We start from the raw sequence: 23,201 nt of genomic DNA, 5'->3' as shown, positions 1-23,201 counted from the left end.
CAATTGGCGGACAGATAGCCTCCTGCAAAATGTCTTGATAAACTTGGGAATAAAGTTTTGCGTCGATGATAGCAAGTTGTCCAGGCCCTGAGGTAGCAAAGCATCTCCAAACCATGATGCTCCCTCCACCATACTTTACAGGTGTGATGAGGTTTTGATGTTGGTGTGCTGTGCCTTTTTCTCTCCACACATATTGTTGTGTGTTCCTTCCAAACAACTAAACTGTAGTTTCATCTGTCCACAGAACATTTTGCCAGTAGCGCTGTGGAACATCCAGGTGCACTTTTGCAAACTTCAGACGTGCAGCAATGGGTTCTTCTGTGCTGTCCTCCCAGGAACACGATTCTTGTTTAGTGTTTTACATATCGTAGACTCGTCAACAGAGATGTTAGCCTGTTCCAGAGATTTCTGTTAGTCTTTAGCTGACACTCTTGGATTTTTCTTAACCTCATTGAGCATTCTGCGCTGTGCTCTTGCAGTCATCTTTGCAAGACGGCCACTCCTAGGGAGAGTAGCAGCAGTTCTGAACTTTTTCCATTTATAGACAATTTGTCTTACCGTGGACTGATGAACATCAAGGCTTTTAGAGATACTTTTGCAACCCTTTCCAGCTTTATGCAAGTCAACAATTCTTAATCTTAGGTCTTCTGAGATCTCTTTGGTTCGAGGCATGGTTCACATCAGGCAATGCATCTTGTGAATAGCAAACTCAAATTTTGTGTGTGTTTTTTATAGTGCAAGGCAGCTCTAACCAACATCTCCAATCTCATGTCATTGATTGGACTCCAGGTTAGCTGACTCCTGACTCCAATTAGCTTTTGGAGAAGTCATTAGCCTAGGGGTTCGCATACCTTTTCCAACCTACACTGTGAATGTTTAAAATATGTACCCAGTATAGACAAGAAAAATAGAATAATTTGTCTGTTATTAGTTTAAGCACACTATTTTGTCTGTTGTTGTGAATTAGATGAAGATCAGATAAAATTTGATGACCAATTTATGCAGAAATCCAGGTCATTCCAAAGGGTTCACATACTTTTTCTTGCCACTGTATAGTGTATCTAATCCCCCCATTTGAATGTGTCATATAGTGTATTCAACTGAATCAAAAGTTTAGTATTTGGGCCCATATTCATAGCATGCAATGACTACAACAAGCTTGTGACTATAAACATGATGGGATGCATTTGCAGTTGTTTTGGTTGTGTTTCGGGATTATGTTGTGCCCAATAGAATTGAATGGTAAGTAATATATTGTGTCATATTGGAGCCACTCTTTTATTGTTAATAAGAATATAAATATGTTTCTGAACTCTTCTACATTAAAGGGATACTTCGGGATTATGAAAATGAAGCCCTTTATCTACTTACCCAGGGTCAGATGAACTGGTGGATACCATTTTTATCTCTCTCCGTGCAGTTTGAAGGAAATTGCTAACTAGCTTTAGCGCAATGACTGTAAGTCTATGGTAAAAGCTAGCAGGCTAGTTTTACCATAGACTTTGTCATTGCGCTAACGCTAGTTAGCCTTGGCTTGCCAAACTACCTCTAATGTGATTTAGACTGGACGCAGAAACATTAACAACGGTATCCACGAGTTCATCCGATTCTGGTGCAGTAGACAAAGGGCTTCATTGCCAAAATCCTGAAGTATCCCTTTAATGTGGATGCTGCCATCATTACAGATAATCATGAATGAATTGAGAATAATGATGAGTGAGAACGTTATAGATGCAGAATGGTCATGCCCCATAACATGCTAAGCTATCACCGTTACCACCAACTGGAGAGGTTCTGATTTTCTTGGTTGTATGATATTTATGCATCTGCAACTTTCTCACTCATCATTATTCACGATTCTTTCAGGATTTTCCTTAATCATGGCAGCATCCACGTTAATGTAGAAGTGTTCAGAAACATATTCTATTCTTATTTACAATAAAAGTTGACTCCAAAATGACCCAATACATTATTTGCCATTCATTTCTATTGGGCATAGCATCATCTGAAGCACAACCAAAACAAACTGCAAATCCATCCAACAAGTTGGTAGAGTCACAAGCTTGATGTTGTCATTGCGTGCTAGGAATATGGGACCAAATACTAGACGTTTGACTAAGTGTAATACACGATAAGGGAATTGGTCCAAATACTTATGACACCTTCAAATGGAAGGAATAGATACTTAAAGTGCTTTCTTTTCTAAATGGTAAAAAAGATACTGTATGTATGAAAATATCCTCAAATAAAAGGTGACATTATGTACTGTCACCTCATAAAACAAGATGCTGGAGTATAGAGCCAAAGTATAGAGCCAAATTCTAAATAAATATGTAGGGGAGTGTATATAGTAGACCTAATTGTCATTGTTTGTGAGTGACATGGTCAGTATACTCAGTATGACTTCATGGGAAAGCTGCAGTGTCTGTCATCTCTCTCCACACTAACCCTGTGTGTCACTCGGTTCCCATGACTCCAGGCCCCTGCCAATCATGTTTCTAGCATGTCAGCTGGAGCTTGACCTCTTACCCCAAACTCAGGATTCAGCCCACACTTTAACAGGATAGTTCGGGATTTTGGCAATGAAGCCCTTTATCCGCTTCCCCAGAGTCAGATGAACTTATGGTACCATTTTTATGTCTCTGCGTCCACTGCTAACTAGTGTTAGCGCTGTCTTAACGCAAAGACTGGATGTCTTCGGGAAAAGCTAGCATGTCTTTGCGCTAAGCTAGTTAACGAAGTCTCGCAAAACTACCTCCAAATTCCTTCATACTGGACGCAGAAACATAAAAATGGTACCACAAGTTCATCTGACTCTTGGGAAGTAGATAAAGGGCTTCACACAAAACCCTGAACTATCCCTTTAAAACTGTGACCAAGCAGAGCTAGAGAGAAAGCTTTACTACAACATTCTGAACATAAAGTTTCAACATTTGATTGTACTTTTGTGTGGTTATGGTGTAAACTACCTGATCACTCGAGTGCCAATGCAACATGTTGCTGTAACGTTGCTGTAATTATCAAAAGGATGGGAATAAGCTCCTCCATCTGAGAAGGGAATTGAGGCTCTGCGTCTTTAAATGCAGCCTGGGCAGTTGGAGACTTAGTTAGTGGAGCATGGGATGGAGTTGTGCTGACTCCTCGTGTTTAGGTCAGCTGCTCTGTCCAAATGGCCTCTCTCTGGTGCTGTTGCTCAGTCAGCCAGCCTGTCCAAATGGTCTTTCACAGGCAGAGAGGCATACTAGGGATACAAACTATATCGTCCTCCCCAACCTGCCTCTAGCGAAATGGAAGTGGATGAGATGGCGACACACACACACACACACACACAAACACACACACTAGGCAAGCAAGCAACAATACACATTGATTCGATACACACTTGCAGACGTGCTCAGTTTGTGCACATTCTATCACACCAACTTTCACACTTCCAGTGCTTTTTCACAGACAATCAAAAACCGTTCATAAGTGACAATTTAGATAGAGTAGCGTTCACCGTCAAAAAATGATGAGCTGGGCACCTTGATAATTAACACATTTCTCGCATGATCAGCTTGCCTGAGTGTGGCATTTTTACACCCATGATTGGCTTTTAAGTGCCTCGGCTCTCTGCCACCACTCACTCAATATGAAGACTGATGGTATCACAGTGTGGTACTCCTACACACCTTCGTTTACTCTTTATGATGCTCGTACTCATTATTTTGAACGAGGTTATGTTCTTCCCCTGTGAAATGCCTCAGCACTTTTTTCAGACTATTACAGTGGAGCTTAGCACGGTTGCTTGACCGTTTTAGAGATGATGACAGACTTGAGTCAGTTAAAAACTACCACAAACTCACATTGTATCAAGTCAGGCGATCATGAACTGCCTTTTCTTGACCCTGTGCAAATTGAACAGAGTTGGCTCTAAATGGACAACTACGTCTCTTTGTTTCAGGCCACGCTATGCACACAGGCGTTGCTTCAATATCCAATTTGCAGCACGGATACAGTCCCTCTGTGTTGGACTGCTGGGCTAACTTACAATGACAGTGATTTATTAAACACAGCCCAAAGACAGAGTGAATGAGACGGCTGCAATCACAAGCATGCAAACAGCTTCAGGTCTTTGTTTGAGTCTGTGATACTGTGAGGTCGGGGATGACTGTGGTGGAGCAGACACCGTGTCGAATGATTCATGGTCTATCAACAGATTCCACACACAGCTGGATCATTATCCTGAGATGAAAGTCAGCGATTGCTGCTCCCGTGCTATTTATTCTGTATGTGAGGCCGCAGAGGTTGAGGGCCTTATGTAAAACACTTCAGGGATATGCTATTATACCGGGTTCTCAGCCAACTCCACACCGATGTGAATTAGAAAATGACTGAGAGAAAGAGAGAGGAGAGCGAGAAAGGAAAAAGCGCTAGAGGCATAGGCTTATGAGAATCCCTTAGCCTGAGGATAAGCACCAAGAAGTTCTTAACTACATTAAGAGGCTGGCCCTCCCTCAAGGCCCCAAAAATCAATTCTTACTGTCACTTAATCAATTAAGTTAACTAAGTGATTGTTTTGGGTACTGGCTGTAACACCACATGCAACTTTAGTCAAATTGGCAACAGACTGATATTAGAGAGTTGTTGTGCACGTCATTGAAATGTCACATTTGATTAGATGTTCAGGAGTCTTATGGCTTGGGGGTAGAAGATGTTTAGAAGCCTCTTGGACCCAGACTTGGCGCTCTGGTACCGCTTGCCGTGTGTATTGTTGTGAATTGTTAGATATTACTACACTGTTGGAGCTGTAGGAACACAAGTATTTCGCTACACCCGCAATAACATCTGCTAAATATGTGTACGTGACCAATCACATATGATTTGATTCGATCACTGTATTAGGGAGAGGATTTAGTATGAAATGCAATATTTAGTGTGTTAATAACAATAAAGGAAGAACATTGTGCATGCGTGTGTGCGTACTTGATTTAGCATTTAAGCTGTGGTGCCTCCCCAAACCTACGTATTACACAAGCCGCCGAAGGTGAATCGAGATTAATAAACAGACGCCGTTTCCGCGTCTCACCCCTAAAATCCATATCAACCCAAACCAAAGCCAGTTGAGCCTGTCGCTGGTCCAACATGAGACTCATTTCCCAGGAAAACAGGGCTACTACTGACACGCCTGGGGACCTAGCTTTTTTCCCTCCTATCACACCCTGCTACATCAAACAAGTAGTCAAGGTCACAGTCCCCCAAACACACTGCCTGCTTGCCTCTCTTTCTCTCTACTCTGGCTCTGTCTGCTGCAGGCTAGCTGTCAGAGGCTGAGACTGAAATGCTAACCCTAACCCCCTGGGGGAGCCCACCCTGTGCTCTGCTGCCTCTCTCCCCCTACAGAGTGGATGTCAGTGTGGTGTCTTACTGTTTTGGAACAGGGGATTGTTTAAATATTGCTCATATGTACTCACTCATATCTGGAGTCCACTCCAGATACGCCAGCCACAGTGCGTCTGTGGTTCTGGTGGCTCAGCATGGTGGTTGTTAAGCCAGAGTTGTGGATGTGATTCCTGCATGGGCAGAGGATCTATTGGGGAATTGAGTTAAGCTGAGTGAGGGACTCAGGAGTCTGTGATATAATTGCAGACATTTGGGAGTTCTTGTTTGCTAAAGGAGAAGATCGACTTTTCCAGGTGTATGTGACATTAGTGAGAGAGAGAGAGAGGGAACAGTGCTGAGAGAGAGACTGTGGTTATATGCATGTCCTAATAAACTGAAATATAATACAGCCCTCTAGAGTGTTTAGACTGCTTTGATTTATTCTGTGATGGATTCCAAATCCTTTATTTAGGTTGGGCCATAGCAGGGAGAGTGGGTAGTGTGATCAGCATGCTGCACCCAATGTGAGGCGCAGCGTGGTTTTATGTTAAGGCCATTCTCTCTCTGTGTGTGTGTGTGTGTGTGTGTGTGTGTGTGTGTGTGTGTGTGTGTGTGTGTGTGTGTGTGTGTGTGTGTGTGCATGCTCGCACGTTCAGTGGGATTTACTAATATCTAATATACTAATAGCACTTTGAAGCCTAAGGTCTGCCCTAAAGATCCACTCTCTTGACCCTTGGTGTCCCAAGCCTGTGACAAGTTGGGTTTGGTGGAGTGTTATGACAGAACACAGACAGACTGGGTCGATACAGTATACAGGCCAGAGAGAAGAAGATGAGGCTCAAATAACTGCTACTGTTTTCAAATCAAATGAAGTGGAATTGTAATTGTAATTGTATTTGTCACATGCACCGAATACAACAGGTGTAGACCTTACCATGAAATGCTTACAGACAAGCCCTTAACCAACAATGCAGTTTTATGGAAAAAAGAGTTAAGAAAAGATTTACTAAATAAACTAAAGTTAAAAAAGTAACACAATAAAATAACAGGGTGTACCGGTACTGAGTGTAATATGTACATGTAGGTCGGGGTAAAGTGACTATGCATAGATAATAAACCGTGAGTAGCAGCAATGTTAAAAAAAAGGGAGGGGGGGGGGGTCAATGCAAATAGTCCGGGTAGGCATTTGATTAGCTGTTCACCCATCTTATGGCTTGAGGGAAGAAGCTGTTGAGGGGCCTTTTGGACCTAGACTTGGTGCTCCGGTACCGCTTGCCTTGCAGTAGCAGAGAGAACAGTGTATTGCTAGAGTGGTTGGATTCTTTGGCAATTTTTAGGGCCTCCCTCTGACACTGCCTGATATAGAGGTCCTGGATGGCAGGAAACTTGGCCCCAGTGACGTAATGGGCTGAACGCACTACCCTCTGTAGCGCTTTGCAGGATAGAAGTATGGTAAGATTTGCCAAATGGAGGGCAACGGAGAGCTTTGTACACGTCTCTGTGTGTGGAGTAAAGCTGGTCTAGAGTTCTTCTTCTTCCATTGGTTGCACGTGTGACATGCTGGTAGAAATGAGGTAAAACGGATTTAAGTTTTCCTGCATTAAAGTCCCAGGCCACTAGGGGCGCCGCCTCTGGATGAGCATTTTCTTGTTTGCTTATGGCCTTATACAGCTTGTTGAGTGCAGTCTTAGTGTCTACATTGGTTTGTGGTGGTAAATAGACAGCTACAAAAAATATACAGTGCCTTTGGAAAGTATTCAGACCCCTTTTTCCACATTTTGTTACGTTACAGCCTTATTCTAAAATGGATTAAATAAAACAAATTCCTCAGCAATCCATACACAATACCCCATAATGACTAAGCGAAAACAGGTTTTTAGAATTTCTTTGAAATATATTAAAACAGAAATACCTTATTTACATAAGTATTCAGACCCTTTGCTATGAGACTTGAAATTGAGCTCATGTGCATCCTGTTTCCCTTGACTATCCTTGAGATGTTTCTACAACTAGATTGGAGTCCACCTGTGGTAAATTCAATTGATTGGACATGATTTGGAAAACCACACACCTGTCTATATAAGGTCCCACTGTTGACAGTGCTTGTCAAAGTAAAAAAGAAGTTGACCAAGAACCCGATGGTCACTCTGACAGAGCTCTAGAGTTCCTCTGTGGATATGGGAGACCCTTCCAGAAGGACAACCATCTCTGTAGCACTCCACCAATCAATCAATCAAATGTATTTATAAAGCCCTTCTTACATCAGCTAATGTCACAAAGTGCTGTACAGAAAACCAGCCTAAAACCCCAAACAGCAAGCAATGCAGGTGTAGAAGCACGGTGGATAGGAAAAACTCCATAGAAAGGCCAGAACCTAGGAAGAAACTTAGAGAGGAACCAGGCTATGAGGGGTGGCCAGTCCTCTTCTGGCTGTTCCCGGGTGGAGATTATAACAGAACATGGCCAAGATGTTCAAACATTCATAGATGACCAGCAGGGTCAAATAATAATAATGACAGTGGTTGTTGAGGGTGCGACAGGTCAGCACCTCAGGAGTAAATGTCAGTTGGCTTTTCATAGCCGATCATTCAGAGTATCTCTACCGCTCCTGCTGTCTCTACAGCATGTCTGGGACAGGTAGCACGTCCAGTAAAAGTCAGTTGGCTTTTCATAGCGGTGCATTCAGAGTTCGAGACAGCAGGTGCGGTAGAGAGAGTAGCAAACAGCAGGTCTGGGACCAGATAGCACATCCGGTGAACAGGTCAGGGTTCCATAGCCGCAGGCAGAACAGTTTAAATTGGAGCAGCACCACGACCAGGTGGACTGGGGACAGCAAGTAGTCATCAGGCCAGGTAGTCCTGAGGCATGGTCCTAGGGCTCAGGTCCTCAGAGAGAGAGAAAGAAGGAGAGAAAAAGAGAGAGAATTAGAGAGAGCATACTTAAATTCACACAGGACACCGGATAAGACAGGAGAAATACTCCAGATATAACAGACTGACCCTAGCCCCCCGACACATAAACTACTGCAGCATATATACTGGAGGCTGAGACAGGAGGGGTCGGGAGACACTGTGGCCCCATCCGACGATACCCCCGGACAGGGCCAAACAGGCAGGATATAACCCCACCCACTTTGCCAAAGCACAGCCCCCACACCACTAGAGGGATATCTTCAACCACCAACTTACCATCCTGAGACAAAGCAGAGTATAGCCCACGAAGATCTCCCCCACGGCACAACCCAAGGGGGGGCGCCAACCCGGACAGGAAGATCACGTCAGTGACTCAACCCACTCAAGTGACCACCCCTCCTAGGGACGGCATGGAAGAGCACCAGTAAGCCAGTGACTCAGCTCCTGTAATAGGGTTAGAGGCAGAGAATCCCAGTGGAAAGAGGGGAACCGGCCAGGAACAGACAGCAAGGGCGGTTCGTTGCTCCAGTGTCTTTCCGTTCACCTTCACACTCCTGGGCCAGACTACACTCAATCATAGGACCTACTGAAGAGATGAGTCTTCAATAAAGAATTAAAGGTTGAGAGCGAGTCTGTGTCTCTCACATGGATAGGCAGACCATTCCATAAAAATGTAGCTCTATAAGATAAAGCCCTGCCTCTAGCTGTTTGCTTAGACATTCTAGGGACAGTAAGGAGGCCTGCGTCTTGTGACCGTAGCGTACGTGTAGGTATGTACGGCAGGACCAAATTGGAAAGATTAGGCCTTTATGGTAGAGTGGTCGGACGGAAGCCACTCCTCAGTAAAAGGCTCATGACAGCCCGCTTGGTGTTTGCCAAAAGGCACCTAAAGACCCTCCGACTATGAGAAACAAGATTATCTGCTCTGATGAAACCAAGATTGACCTGGAGGAAACAACTGGAGGAAACATCCCTATGGTGACGCATGGTAGGGGCAGCATCATGCTGTGGGGATGTTTTTCAGCGGCAGGGACTGGGAGACTAGTCCGGATCGAGGCATAGATGAACGGAGCAAAGTAAAGAGAGATCCGTGATGAAAACCTGCTCCAGACCATTGAGGACCTCAGACTGGGGCAAAGGTTCACCTTCCAACAGGACAATGACCCTAAGTGCACAGCCAAGACAACAAGGAGTGGTTTCAGGACAAGTCTCTGAATGTCCTTGAGTGGCCCAGCCAGAGCCCGGACTTGAACCCGATCGAACATCTCTGGAGACCTGAAAATAACTGTGCAGCAACGCTCCCCATCCAACCTGACAGAGCTTGAGAGGATCTGCAGAGAATAATGGGAGAAACCCAAAAAGACTGAATGCTGTAGTCGCTGCCAAAGGCGCTTCAACAAAGTACTGAGTAATGGGTCTGAATACTTATTTAAAAGTGATATTTCAAATTCCTAAAAACCTGTTTTTGCTTTGTCAATATGTGGTATTGTGTGTAGATTGATGAATTTAAAAAAAATCTATTTTAGAATAAGGCTGAAACGTCGGATCTGCTGAGGGCTTTGCCTCATCAAATATGAATGAAAAGAGAAGTTCTCTCAAACCTGCACACTGTGCTTGCTTTGCGAAGTTGTTGATATTTGCAATGCAGAACGTTGAAGATTTTTTTCCCGCATGACACCATGCTGAAAAAAGGGTGAAAGGGGTTGAGGAACACCCGACTTTCTGCAGCCAGTCACTCCCTGTCTAATTATGTTCATGAATGGGCAGAATGGAAAAGGCCAACTGAAAGGCGTCTCAGCTCCAACCCAGGAGCCGTTTGCCTGGCCACCCTATGAAAGAAGCCTGTGTTACATAGTGGAACATGAGGACACTGGTGCCTGTGTCCGCCTGTGTTGTTTGTTGTGTCTGTGTACTGGATGTGTTTATGGGGAAAGGCTGAGAAAGTCGGAGGAGGAGGGGAGAGAGATGAGAGAGAGAGCAGGGGGATACAGTGCCATACTGTACTTGTGTTGGCATTGACAACAGTGTATATGAGGACAACAAAAATGCAAAAGCCCAATATATCTCCATAAAGAGGCATTTAATCAAGGAATATACTGCTATTTTTTTGGCCTTAACTCATCCCCGAATAATGATTTTATAACAGACACAAATGCATTCAGTCTGGCATCCCTTTCTAGCCTTTTACAAAGCCTCTTACAAAGCCTCTTCAGCCCTATCACGGCCCTCTACCAAGGATATCCTGTCCTACCAAGGATAATGACACAAAAATAATGACTCAGTTCAGTAAAAAGTCCCATTTACGTTTTTTCCAGTAATAAGAGAAATGTTTGTTTCTGCTTTAGCTACATTGCTCTCACATGGAACTAGACCAAGAACTGACTGAATGAATTGATAAATTATCCAGAATCAGACAGACTATTTGCCTGGTGAATCGGTTTGGGCACTAACTGTCTCCATAACTCATAAGTTTACGCTATTACAACCAGCCCCATCAGGAGGGCTCCAGCAAAGGGATAACAGCATTATTTTCTCTTCCACCAAAAAACTTGAAATACAACCTGAAGAAGAACACCCTCAAATGATTTTCCCTGAAGCGCTGAGCTTTATCACTCCACGCCGGGCTGTTACGTTAGGAAAGGCTCCAGCACAGGCATTTTGAAGTTGCTTCCCACCACTCAGCTTACTTTAGCACTGTTTGGAATCGGCCTGACTGAAATCAAGACTGTCTAGGTGAGGCTGTCCTATAACACTCACCGGCCATTTTTTTTTAGGTACACCACCCCGTTTAGGAAAATGGCTGTGGCTTGTTATATATAGCAGGCAGACAGGCATCGAGGCATTCAGTTACTGTTCGATTGAATGTTAAAATGGGCAAAACAAGTGACCTAAGCAACTTTGAGCGTGGTATGATCGTCGGTATGATTATCGGATCCAGTATCTCAGGAACGGCCGCCCTCCTGGGCTTTTCACGCACGACAGTGTCTAGGGTTTACCGAGAATGGAGCGACAAACAAAAAACACCCAGTTAGCGGCAGTCCTGTGGGCGAAAACAACTCGTTGATGTCAAGAGGTCGAAGGAAAATGGCAAGAATCGTGCAAGCTAACAGGCGAGACACAAACAGACAAATAACGGCGCAGTCCAACAGTTGTGTGCAGAACGGCCTCTCGGAATGAACAACTTGTCAATCCTTGTCACAGATGGGCTATTGCAGCAGACGACCACATCGGGTTCCACTTATATCAGCTAAAAACAACAAGAAGCGGCTCCAGTGGGCACGCGATCACCAACACTGAACAATTGAGGAGTGAAAAAACATTGCCTGGAACATGACAGTGAGTGGCCTGCGCAGTCCCCAGACCTCAACCCAATAGAGTATCTTTGGGATGAGATGGAACGGGCTGTTCGCAGCAGGAATGTACCGCCGTCCAATCTGCAGCAACTGCATGATGCCATCGCGTCAGCATGGACCAGCATCCCTGTGGAATGTTTCCAACACCTTGTAGAATGTCCTGAAGAATTCAGGCTGTTTTGGAGACAAAGTGGGGGTCTGACCCGGTACTAGATGGGTGTACCTAATAAACTGTCCAGTGAGTGTATATCTTCAAGGACATCCATTGATTAACCACTGAATGATTGGAATTGGAATGTGGAATTTGAGGGGAGTGACACAACTTTGTTAAACCACCAATCTGTTATATCACAGTCAATGATGGCAGGTCAATGCTATGGTGTAGACTGATCCATAATCTGTTGCTTTGGCATACAGAGGATGCAAATGGGATTGGAGTACAATGATTTGTGATATGTAATTCTATACCCAGTCTGCTCTCAATGCCCCAGACAGTAGCTATAATCACCAGTTCATTTGCGGTGGATGATGAAATCATATTGTTTTTCTCCTACAGAAATGGCAAACATTAGACATGAGAGATTTGCTGAGGCTTGTTATTTGCCTGGACAGATAATGGCCATGTTAACCCCTCACTGGCCTCGATATCTAGACTACGGCATCTGGCTTTGCAAAAAACTAACCCCTCACTACAGCACACATCACACATACTTGCAAACTGTACATGGCATTTGTGTATACATATTGCTAACATCCTCATTCTGTATCTAAACACTATAAACACAAACCAACTACAGACATACCAACTACAGATAACTACAGACAACATATTTGTCTGTGCCCTACGTGCACAACATGCACCATCATCCCTAATTTCATACGTAAAGTCTGAACGTGAGATAGACTAACACAATGTCAGTCGAGGGGCCTAGCAGACACCAGTCGCCCTTACAAGAAAAATAGATATAAACATATTTTGGGATGTTTTAGAAAATATTATGAATTGACCAAATCATATAATTATCAAAAATGTATTTAATACATTGAAATACATCTGGACATTATAAACACCTGCTCTTTCCCTGACATAGACTGACCAGGTGAATCCAAGTGAAAGCTACGATCCCTGATTGATGTTAAATCCACTTCAATCGGTGTAGATGAAGGGAAGGAGACATGTTAAAGAAGGATTTTGAGGCCTTGAGACAATTGCATTTAAAAATGTTTCTGATAAATGTATTAAATATATTTTTGAAAAATATATGATTTGGCCAAATCTTTATATTATCTAATGCATTACTTCTTAATCTGTAAATATTTTATCTAAAACAATTCTAGAATTGAATCTGCATTGTTGATTGCCTTTGGTGGGTTATTTCATCTGATTTCATAGCTGTAAAGAAAAAGGAAATGTTAAATCAAATTGTGAAATAAAATAATGTATATTGCTTGAGCGTTTATTGAACAGATATTCAATTTAAGTTCAAGCTTACCATCAAATAGGATGCTGGTATCATAAAGACATCAGGCAGGCACCATCAGTTTGCACCATCAATGTGTTGGGTAGATTGTTAGGGGGTAGAACTGCTTTAATATTGCAGACATATTGTGACTTCTATCAATGTAATTGTCTGCATCATATTCTTTTTTGGTAAATATTTATTTTATTATATTTTCCTTCTTTATTATTTTACCCTAACCCTATCATCCCTCCCCTAATTTCAGTAAACTAATGGACAACAATACTTACTTCTACTTCCAGCTTATACATACTATATACATTTTGCAGACACATATTTTACATTAGTTATGTTTTTTGTTACATTTGTTATTTTTAGTCTGACCCTTCAGCTTCTATTAGCCATATATTTTTCAACTATGCTGTGATGTTTCACAAAAGTCTTGCACCTTTCTATTCTCATAGTTTCTACAGATTGTAAATTAAAGACACAATGTTTTGATATTGATTGACTGATTTTGTCTTTTCAAATCACCTAGCAGTGCTATTTGCAGAGTTGGCTAAATCTTCAGCCATTCCTGAACCTGCAACCAAAAACCATCAATGTTGGTGTGGACAGTGGAATTAGTAATTAGGTGTATTCATTGTATTCATTGCAATTTAGAATTTAAAATGATGTGCATTGTCCTGAAAAAGGATTGCAGTGTGTCTAACATTTTTCTTCCACATTTAGTCCATTCCCTTCGACAAAATTCTTAGCATTGACTCACAATTCCAAGCCTTATTCATCTCTGCTTAGTGCTTACACATACAGTATGATCTTCAGGGCTGCACAGAAATTCTCCATTAACGTCAGCGTTTGGAAACAAAATGGGACAGACACATTTGAAGACATTTCTTGAAGTAATTAGTTAGAAACATGACAGTCAAAGCTTAGAAAATCATGCGGTTATAAATACTGGTGAACCAAATTTGAAATAAATATATATTACTTGACTGTTTATTGAACACCTTATTTAGCAGAAGTTCAATATTTACCTTCAGAAAGGATGCTGCTATCTTTAGGACATCAGGCACCATCAGTTTGCACCATCGATGTTGCTGTGCACGGGTTCAACTGCCACAATATGTCTCGCAGGCATTTTCCAAATGTTGTTGACTATAGCCCTTTGTTTTCATCCTGACCCAGCAATACATCACACATCAACTACTCTCTTTGCACTGGCCAAGTCTAAGTACAGCCATCAACCAAGGCCAAGTATACTGGTGGTTCAGTGTTACTGATGAATGTCAGGCCCCCCGGTAATGTATAATGGGACTATAGTCAAGTTTTGTGAACCAGAGTAAAGCTCCGAGGCCTTCTGAGAGGAGGAAACGCCAGGCAACTGTGGTGAATACACCAATAAATTCAAGCATTCAGGATTCACAGGTTAGCAGAAGTAAGCAAATCCTGGTTTAGTGTGTTTGTACTGATGAGAATCTAGTGAATTTCAGCCACTCATGTTGTTGATTAATGTTGTAAGAGTGCTCTGGAAACTTGCATTTAGGTATTTACCTCTGTGAGTATATGCACCCAATAGTATGGTGACATTGATCGCCAAGCTGGTGACCGCTTTTTACACCCTAACAAGAGGCTGATGCCCACGGCCCCCATTGGTTCCCCAGTAGAACCCACTGGCAGGCCTCTGCATGGACTTACTGAGTGTTCATCACTGACATAGAGACAGAGCGATATCTCAGGCTCTCCCAAGACAATCTCCTCCTGCCCCTTGCTGTTGCGCAATCTGTCCTCTTGCCGTTGGCTTCCCTTCATCTCTGTATGAATTCGCATTCTCAATCCTCCCCTTGATACCGACCAGTCTGTTTTCACCACGATGGCTGACAAAGACCAGGGAGCACTCAGTCGCTTGAAATATTCACACACCATAGCAATATCAATGAAAAAAAGGTTTTCTGTCTATTTGCATTCTGCCTGGTTGCTTGAGTCCCGGTCCAACAGATAGCCAGCTCACAACCCCCGGCAGCTGGAGCTCTAATTAGCTCTGATATGAGTTAATGTGATGCAACCTGCCAGCCGCCGGTTTGTAAGAACATCCACCGGGATATAAAAGCAACTTAAGGCAACTAATGATGCATCACAGAGAGGTAGCAAGTTTCTATTAGTATCATACGCCTTGTGGAAGTGCTGACACGGATCCAACCAATCTCCTACTGCACAGGACCCACTTTCAATATCTACTCTGAAGCCATATACTGTAGGAATTGTCAATGGTGAATCTGTTTGGCCAATAGTCATTGCCAGTTATTTGAGCTGGCTGTGAAAGTTCTGTTGGAAGCGTCTATAGCAGGAGATTTCAAACTTTTCTTGCCCAGGGACCCCCACACAGGCAAACTGGCAACCCCGGGACCCCCATCATGTTATCAACAAAAAAAAGTAACGTCTTGTCATGAAGTGAATGTTAATGGAAAATAAGTAATCAACATTTCAAATGAATAGATTTGGTAGACGGTGTCATTATTTTGACCTCCCCACAGTTCATTGGAAGAGGAAGTATAAACTAGTGTAACCGATGTGAAATGGCTAGTTAGTTAGCGGTGGTGCGCGCTAATAGCGTTTCAATCAGTGACGTCACTCGCTCTGAGACTTGAAGTAGGCTCTTGTGGCGCGATGGGTAATGATGCTTCGGTGGGTGTCAGTTGTTGATGTGTGCAAGGGTCCCTGGTTCGAGCCCAGGTTGGGGCGAAGAGAGGTACGGAACCTACACTGTTACACTAACATCTAAGTCTATTAGCTAGAAAGGTATCTTGGCAGTGTAGAGAAAATGTTGTTGTTGTAAAGATAATTTCTAGCAATTCTAAACAGTTTGGCATGGAGCTGAGAGACAATTTTGCAGTTTTAAAGCAAATTTCCTGCAATTCTATGCATTTTGCCATGGCTAATGCTATGTTCCGCCGCTTTTAATTCTCCCTGAGTGTCTAGCTTTTATTTGATTGTAAAGCCTTGTTCTTATTGGCAGTTTGAAGTGACTCAACTCATATTCAATTCAAAACTGTTCTTTTTCTTGAAGTCTGAACCGCCAAAAAGCACATGGAATCTGATATTTTAAGCCACATTTTAAAACCACCTTCATAGGTTGTTTGAAGTCAGATACATTTTACATTTTACATTTACATTTACGTCATTTAGCAGATGCTCTTATCCAGAGCGACTTACAAATTGGTGCATTCACCTTATGATATCCAAATCTGATTCCTGGCCAATCGGATATATTTGCCCCTCAAGTGGTTTTTAGACTGTTATTTGGCATATCTTGTTGCTTGCTAGCAACTCTGTTGACAGTTTGATGAGGACATGTGGTAGCTAACTAGCTTGTTAATTGTTCAGAAACAAGTAGGGAATGTGCTAGAAAGCTAAGCAGCTACCTAGCTAGCTAGTTGACTGCTGTGGCTAGCCAAAAAGGACTTGTTTTGTAAGTCCAGATCATTATCACACTAGGATTTTGAACATTCAAAGCAACTGGGAAACGTCCATGGCAAGCATTGTTGTCACCTTAGCTTGCTACATAACTTCTGAGTGATAGGAAGCACGAGCACCACCATAAATCAGCCTACACCACTGCGCACTGACCCATCGTTACCATGACAACTAGCGTAGCCATGTCAGCAAAGGACTGCTGTCAGAACACACACATACGATTTGGTCACTTCTAAGAAAACGGATTTGAAAAGGAAAACTGATTTGAGCATTAAGGCCTGCAGTGTGAACGAGGCTTTAGTTTTCAAAGATAGTAATATTAAAACTTGACTCTGAAACAGATTTTCCATCCTTTAAAATTAACACTTAGATGGCCTGCCTAAGAATTTTCTATACAAAAAAAACCTTTGCTCCAATGACTATAATTTCCTGGATGCAGAGACATTAAAAGGGTATCCACGAAGGTATTCTGTTGCAGCTAGTGATGGTCATAAAATAATAATGTTCCACATAAAAAATACCCCCAAACCCCCCCCCCCCCAAAAAAAATAATGGGCCCCCTGCAGTACCTCGTCCGCGGATCCCAGTTTGAAACCCCCAGGTCTATAGGACCATGCTGGTGCAAGTGTCCTGGGTCCCATTCCAACATCTTGCACTGATGTAATGCAGATTTGTTTTTGCTGCTTTTGCCTGAGGAAATAGATGGTGTTGCTGTCATGACCTTCACGTCTTGGAACATGGCAAGCTAAAGCATACTGCCATAGTACAGTAATTGGTATTTCACTGCATCATTGATGTCTCATATCTTTATAGCATCAATTTGCATCCGTGTCTCAATGATATCGATGTAGTTTGCCAATTAAAATAAGTAAATGTGCTGTATAAGGCGGTAACACACTAGCCTGGTCCCAGATCTGTTTGGGCTGTCTTGCAAACTCCTGTGGTCATTGTCATGCAAAACATGACCAGGCTATTAACACACAGCAACTACGACTGCACCTGGTCGTGTGTCTACGTGTCCTTGGCTGAGAGATGCAGATTTATCCAAGAAAACCTCCAAGGTACCATCTTTTATTTAGAATCAAAACACAACAGCAGTACAGAACAATAGGCTGCGTACTCAGTGGTTTGGATTATAGTGTTTCTGTCGCAAGGGTTATGAGTTCAATTCCCTTGGATCTGATACTTTACATTCGGTACATCGCTTCGGATAAAAGCATCTGCTAAATAACTAATGACTCTTCCGAATGTTATCCCTGAATATCGGAATAGTGCTGATGAGACAATGTCTTAAACCAGAAATAATGAACGTCACAGACATGGGATTGATCATCAACGTAAGAGAAATTCCATGCGTCTTTCTCACTCTCTCTCCGTCTCAGCCAATGACATCCAGTGATTAATGAGTGCCCAGTTAGGAGGCCAAGTGCATAGTACAGTATCCATGGTGCTGGGTTCTGCCAAGTGAGCTGTATCTCTCAAAGCAGAAGCAGGTCTTCAGAGACAGGCAGATGGGAGATAAGCCCACTCATGCTGCTCTGAGAAATTACACTCTGTGTGATGATGAATGTGCTCACAGGAACCGTTCATACTGCAACTCCATGGGGGCACTAGCAAACATATGCATTATGCATACACACATGTGTGGGCATACACGTCGACACCCACACTCAAGTATACACGCAACAGGCACACACGTGCGCATGCACGTACACAACCAGATTTTTAGGAGGGCCACGTGGGGTGGGCTATAGTGGGTTTAAAGTGGGACTGATAACATTTAAAGGGTCAAGTGGAGATTCCTGTGCAGTGACCCAGATATGCCTTCTGTGCTTCTCTGCAGTTAAATTAGATGATTTATAAACCCCCAAAGGCTCTGTGTGAAACACAGAACTTTCTGTTATCTGTAGCAGAGGTTCCCAAACTGTGGGGTGGGACTCAGTCCCGGCTTTCAACTTACTCTTGAAAGTTGTAATAGTAGAATGCACACGGTGCAATTTCTAAATTGGGTAGTTTTCCTCTTGTCATGTCAGTCATTGCATACCTTAGAGAGCTATTTATATCTTGTCAGAAATGTCCAGAACAACTAGCCTATGTCAGCTAATGTTTTTTAAGTCCATAGATTTTGTTGTAATGTTTGAGTCACTGAAATATCACCTGAATACACATACGACATGGCAAAATGTATAGAATTACAAGACAAATTAGCTTTAAAACTGCAAAATGCTCTGTTCACTATGACAAAATGTGTAGGATTGCAGGAAATAAGCCTTCCACCAACAAGAGGCTTGTGTACAGAGTATTAGACAGAAGTAGACGTGGTATGTTCCCCAGTGCTGAGTTTGGGAACCCCTGATCTATAGGAGCTTGGCATCATGTTAGCACCTCAGTACAGCTACAAGGGCTGTGTCCCAAATGGCACCCTATTCCCTACATAGTCCACTGCTTTTAACCAGAGCCCTATGGGTCCTGGTAAAAAGTGGTGCACTATATAGGGAATAGGGTGCCATTTTGGACACAGACACAGAGAGGAGCTGTGAACTGACCTAGTTAGTGCTCTCCCAGGCAGTTGCATGTTAGGTGTATTGCAGGACAGGACCAGACACAGTGTTATGACTACTGGTAGATGTGCTGCTGTTTTACTCTCTCATTGATCACCATGAGCATTCCTGTCAGTAATGCCATGCGCAGTTATCGTATGTTGCTCGAGGACAGTTTCTGCTCTATAGTCTTAAGTCTACATGCAATAACTTATCATTTGCTCTCTTCCATGATGTCACTTGTCTGGTTAGCGGAGATTTACCATGGATGTTCCTGTTTCTAAGCCTAGTAGTTCACCAAGGCCCAGTTGTTTTGCATGTTAGAGGCTAACCATGCAATGATCTGCTTTGCCTACAGGTGAGCCACGCAAGTTTGACCCGGGCTTCAGAGGACCTATCCATAACAGGTACTGTATCCTCTGGTCTCCTCCAACTTCCCTTGCATGAAGAAGCAATAGAAACATGTAGAGTAATAAGCTTGTAATTGACTCCATGATGGACGTTCAGCAGCGTATTGATAGTTATTCCCCAATGGGGTTTTTTCTCTCTCTTTTTGATTTGCGCCAAAAATAGGCCTATAGTCATCTTCTCAATCTGCCATAGAATTGAATTGTGCATTCTATCAAAACCACTACACATCTTATATTTTTCATTTTTTCCCCAAATGAAAATATTGACCTTATTGTTTCATAAGCTTTTTTGCACGTCACTCTGTGTTGACGGATTGATCGTTTGTCAGGCACTGTGAGGGAGGCTGAGTGCTGGCAGCTGTCTTCGCTACATCACACAGATCAATAGCTATTAGTTACACAATCGGCTGGCGTTAGCCCAATGACACACATTATTAACCAGCCTGGGAGACCGGAGGAACACAAACTCATATATCACAGGGAAGCTGCCAATTAAGTACTTCTTTCCACATATACCATTCATGTATAACCTGGCTACATCCTTTTTATTTGAATGCCTGGCTTTATTTGAATGCCTGGCTTTATCTAGTACATATACCTATGTCCTGTTGCTATGTCTTGTTTATATTTGTTTGGATTGTCATTGGCCCTCACTTGAGTCCGCCATCCCACAAGACAACATAGTAAACAAGATTGCTCAATTACCAATTTAGGATGCAGCTGTGTATGTCTTATAGCCTTTCAACTTCGTGGTTTTACTCTTTACAGCACTAATTTCTCCCCTGAAGCGTATCATTACTTCATACTGTAGAATAGACATATTCAAGACCAGCTTCATACACTGGTGGGGAAAGCATGTTCCGGTCCCCCCCGAGCTTTTATCTCACCCTCTCCAGCTCGTTTTACTCCTACAGCTGTGGACTAAAGTGAAGACGCTTTGATGTTTATCTGGCTTAGAGGTGTTTTTAAATGAGAACTGAGAGAGAACTGACTCTCCTCCGGTTGTCTTTTTGTCTCAGAAGCTCACTGCCTAAATTAAGTCTGTATCTGTGGTTATTGAACAGTCCTCCAAAGAGTAGAGAAAATGGAGATGCATTGTAACTCTGAATAATTCCGGCTTCCATTATGCTGAGGTACGGGTGATAAATCAAACCATAAAGTACATCTGAATAATGTATGAATTGAATAATGCCATTGACTAGGGCCGGCACGATACCAGTATCGGGATTCCCATTAGTATCGTGGCAAGGAAACAAAATGCGAAGCAGATTTAAATTCTTTAGGAAAACAGCCCTAATGTTTGAAACCAACGTCATTATGTTGTCATCCAGAGTCACATGTATTTATTTTCCAAGCTACAGCACACAATATTTTACATACAGAAGGTCTGCTTTGTTTTCATTTTTGCCTTGAAAAAGATATCCCGATACTGGTATCGTCCCGGCCTGAATAGTGGACTGCACACCTTTTAGTCAAGACACATACATCGACTGTACATTTGTCCTTGAGACTTCTGCAGGGAAGTTGAAAAACATTGAAAACCCCTGTGCCTTCTACTGCTATATCTATTGGCTCTCCAGACCGTGAGAAACTTCCTGGTGTGTTCCAACATGTGGGAATCCATTATCTCTACCTCTCTCTCCCAAACTCTCTCTCTGTTCATTTTCATTATGTGGTGGAAACAGGCGGCCAATGGTGACACACCAGAACTGCAGCCACGCTATTCTGTGGCAGCGTCGACCGGTCATCACCACCACAGCCATGGCAGCCATGGCTCCCCAAGTGGAGTCAGCTTTACGAATAGAACGCTCTGTCACAGAGCTTCACATGTCACTGACAGGAATGCTAGCCGGTACCCACTGCCTCACAGCACTTAGAATAGCAGCACACATACATACCCACCCAGCAGGGGAAAGGAAATGGTTCTAGCCGACAGCTTTTGGTTCAGCTATGGAGATCTAAGACTTTTAGACTATGACTGGGATTTTGCATTGGACCACATTTGCAGTCGGGCTGCGTTTGCGTCACAGAGATGAGAGAAAGAGACCTTGTTTATTTGTCTCATTTACCAGCTTCCTTTCAGCGTTCACCTGACTCAAAGGTTGTTCTGTATTAGCTCTGTAGTGCTAGCTTTGACTTTGCCTTAATAGGTCGTCTCTACTGTTTAATGTAGCCTATTTGAAATGATGAGCGCTTCTTACAGTCACCTTTTCCTGTTGTTTATGAAAATACTTTTCATTCAAGTCGTAGAGTTTGGTTTCAATACTTCAAAACCAGATGGTAGGCCTAGGTAGTCACAAAAATAGATGGGTGTTGGTTAAATTGTGATTTTAATGAATCGAACACGTTTGGAGTGGCATATTTTTTCCTGTGAGCGAGGAGCATTTTTTCACGGTGCTGTTGGAAAGGACTTGGAGCACCGGAAAGCACCAACTCCGCTCACATACTCTGCTGAGTACCACTCTTCATATTGTCAGCATGGTGGTGGCTGCGTCATATTATGGGTATGCTTGTCATCGGCAAGGACTAGGAAGTCTCTAGGCCCTGGGGGTTTGGGTAGAAGACAGTTGAGACACTTCACGGTAAGGCAGTGAAGAGGTGACAGAAGGTCTGCTTCAGGGTCCCACCCCCTGGATCTCATCGACTAATCACCCATGATTCCTAGCTACCCTCTGGTCCGCTACACTACCTGACTCAACTCCTAATGGACGCTGAGAAATTCAGTCCTCACCATGGCAACCTCGACAGCTCTTGTTCCTTGTCTTTTGAATGAAATGAAAAAGTAGTCCCTCGTCTGCCTCTTTTTAATACCGTGTTTAATATTTGAGCCGGCAGTGCCTTGGGCATCACAGGTCCACTTCACACTGTATCATACTGTCTCTACAGGAATGTTGTCGGTGTGAGGATGGAGACATTTTCTGCCTCGGCTCCCTTGGACTGGGTTTGTTTGTGAAATGTGGCTTAGCCTTTAATGTCTCAGTTCCATAACCATCATGTTATAGACTTGTGTCATTCCTTGAGTCTATGCCATCAAATACGATTTACGGTCAGGATTTTTGTGGGTAATGGTCTTTGACAGGAGAATACAGATCTGAACAGATGGTCTATGGGTCAGCTATTAGCTGGAGGGGATTTATGGGCAATGTAATTTGGAGAGATCTCAAATTGGACATTCACAATTAAGTATCAGGTCTTAATGGGAAAATTGCAATCACTGATGGCCACTAGATTATCACCAGCTGATCTCTCGTTAAACCGTCATTATGCTCTAAAATCACCTGCACAGCTGATGTCAATTGCAACCATCATCCGTCACCGATTTACCACTCCGTAGCGTGGATTTCTGAATTGGAAAGAAATGTGGTAGGGAGAGTAATTTGTTATTATTTGGAAATCGTTATCTTAACCAAAGAAACCGTTGCAAAGTGCTTTGTTTTATAATGACATTTTAATTGTCTATCAATGTTGTTGCATTTCATATAAAAAAGTATGTGAATTTGGCTACTTAGTGGATTCGGCTATTTGAGCACACAGCCATGCAATATTCACAGACAAACATTGGCAGTAGAATGGCCTCACTGAAGAGCTCAGTGACTTTCAATGTGGCACAGTCATAGGATGCCACCTTTCCAACAAGTCAGTTTGTCAAATTTCTGCTCTGCTAGAGCTGTCCCGTTCAACTGTAAGTGCT

General features: G+C 42.9%; 1 protein-coding gene across 4 annotated transcripts in view; it reads left to right on the top strand.

The window, feature by feature from the left end:
* The window catches only part of LOC115158012 (choline transporter-like protein 5-B), a 55,183-nt gene that overhangs the window by 6,473 nt on the left and 25,509 nt on the right, over positions 1-23,201 (top strand). For all 4 annotated transcript variants that reach the window (XM_029706464.1, XM_029706462.1, XM_029706463.1 and 1 more), the window contains exon 2: positions 19,459-19,507. In XM_029706464.1, coding sequence (XP_029562324.1) covers positions 19,459-19,507 — 49 coding nt within the window. The remainder of the gene's footprint in view (positions 1-19,458; positions 19,508-23,201) is intronic.

Source organism: Salmo trutta, chromosome 22 (assembly GCF_901001165.1).
Source record: "Salmo trutta chromosome 22, fSalTru1.1, whole genome shotgun sequence".
NCBI lineage: Eukaryota > Metazoa > Chordata > Actinopteri > Salmoniformes > Salmonidae > Salmo > Salmo trutta.
This window is presented reverse-complemented; position numbering and strand designations above follow the sequence as displayed.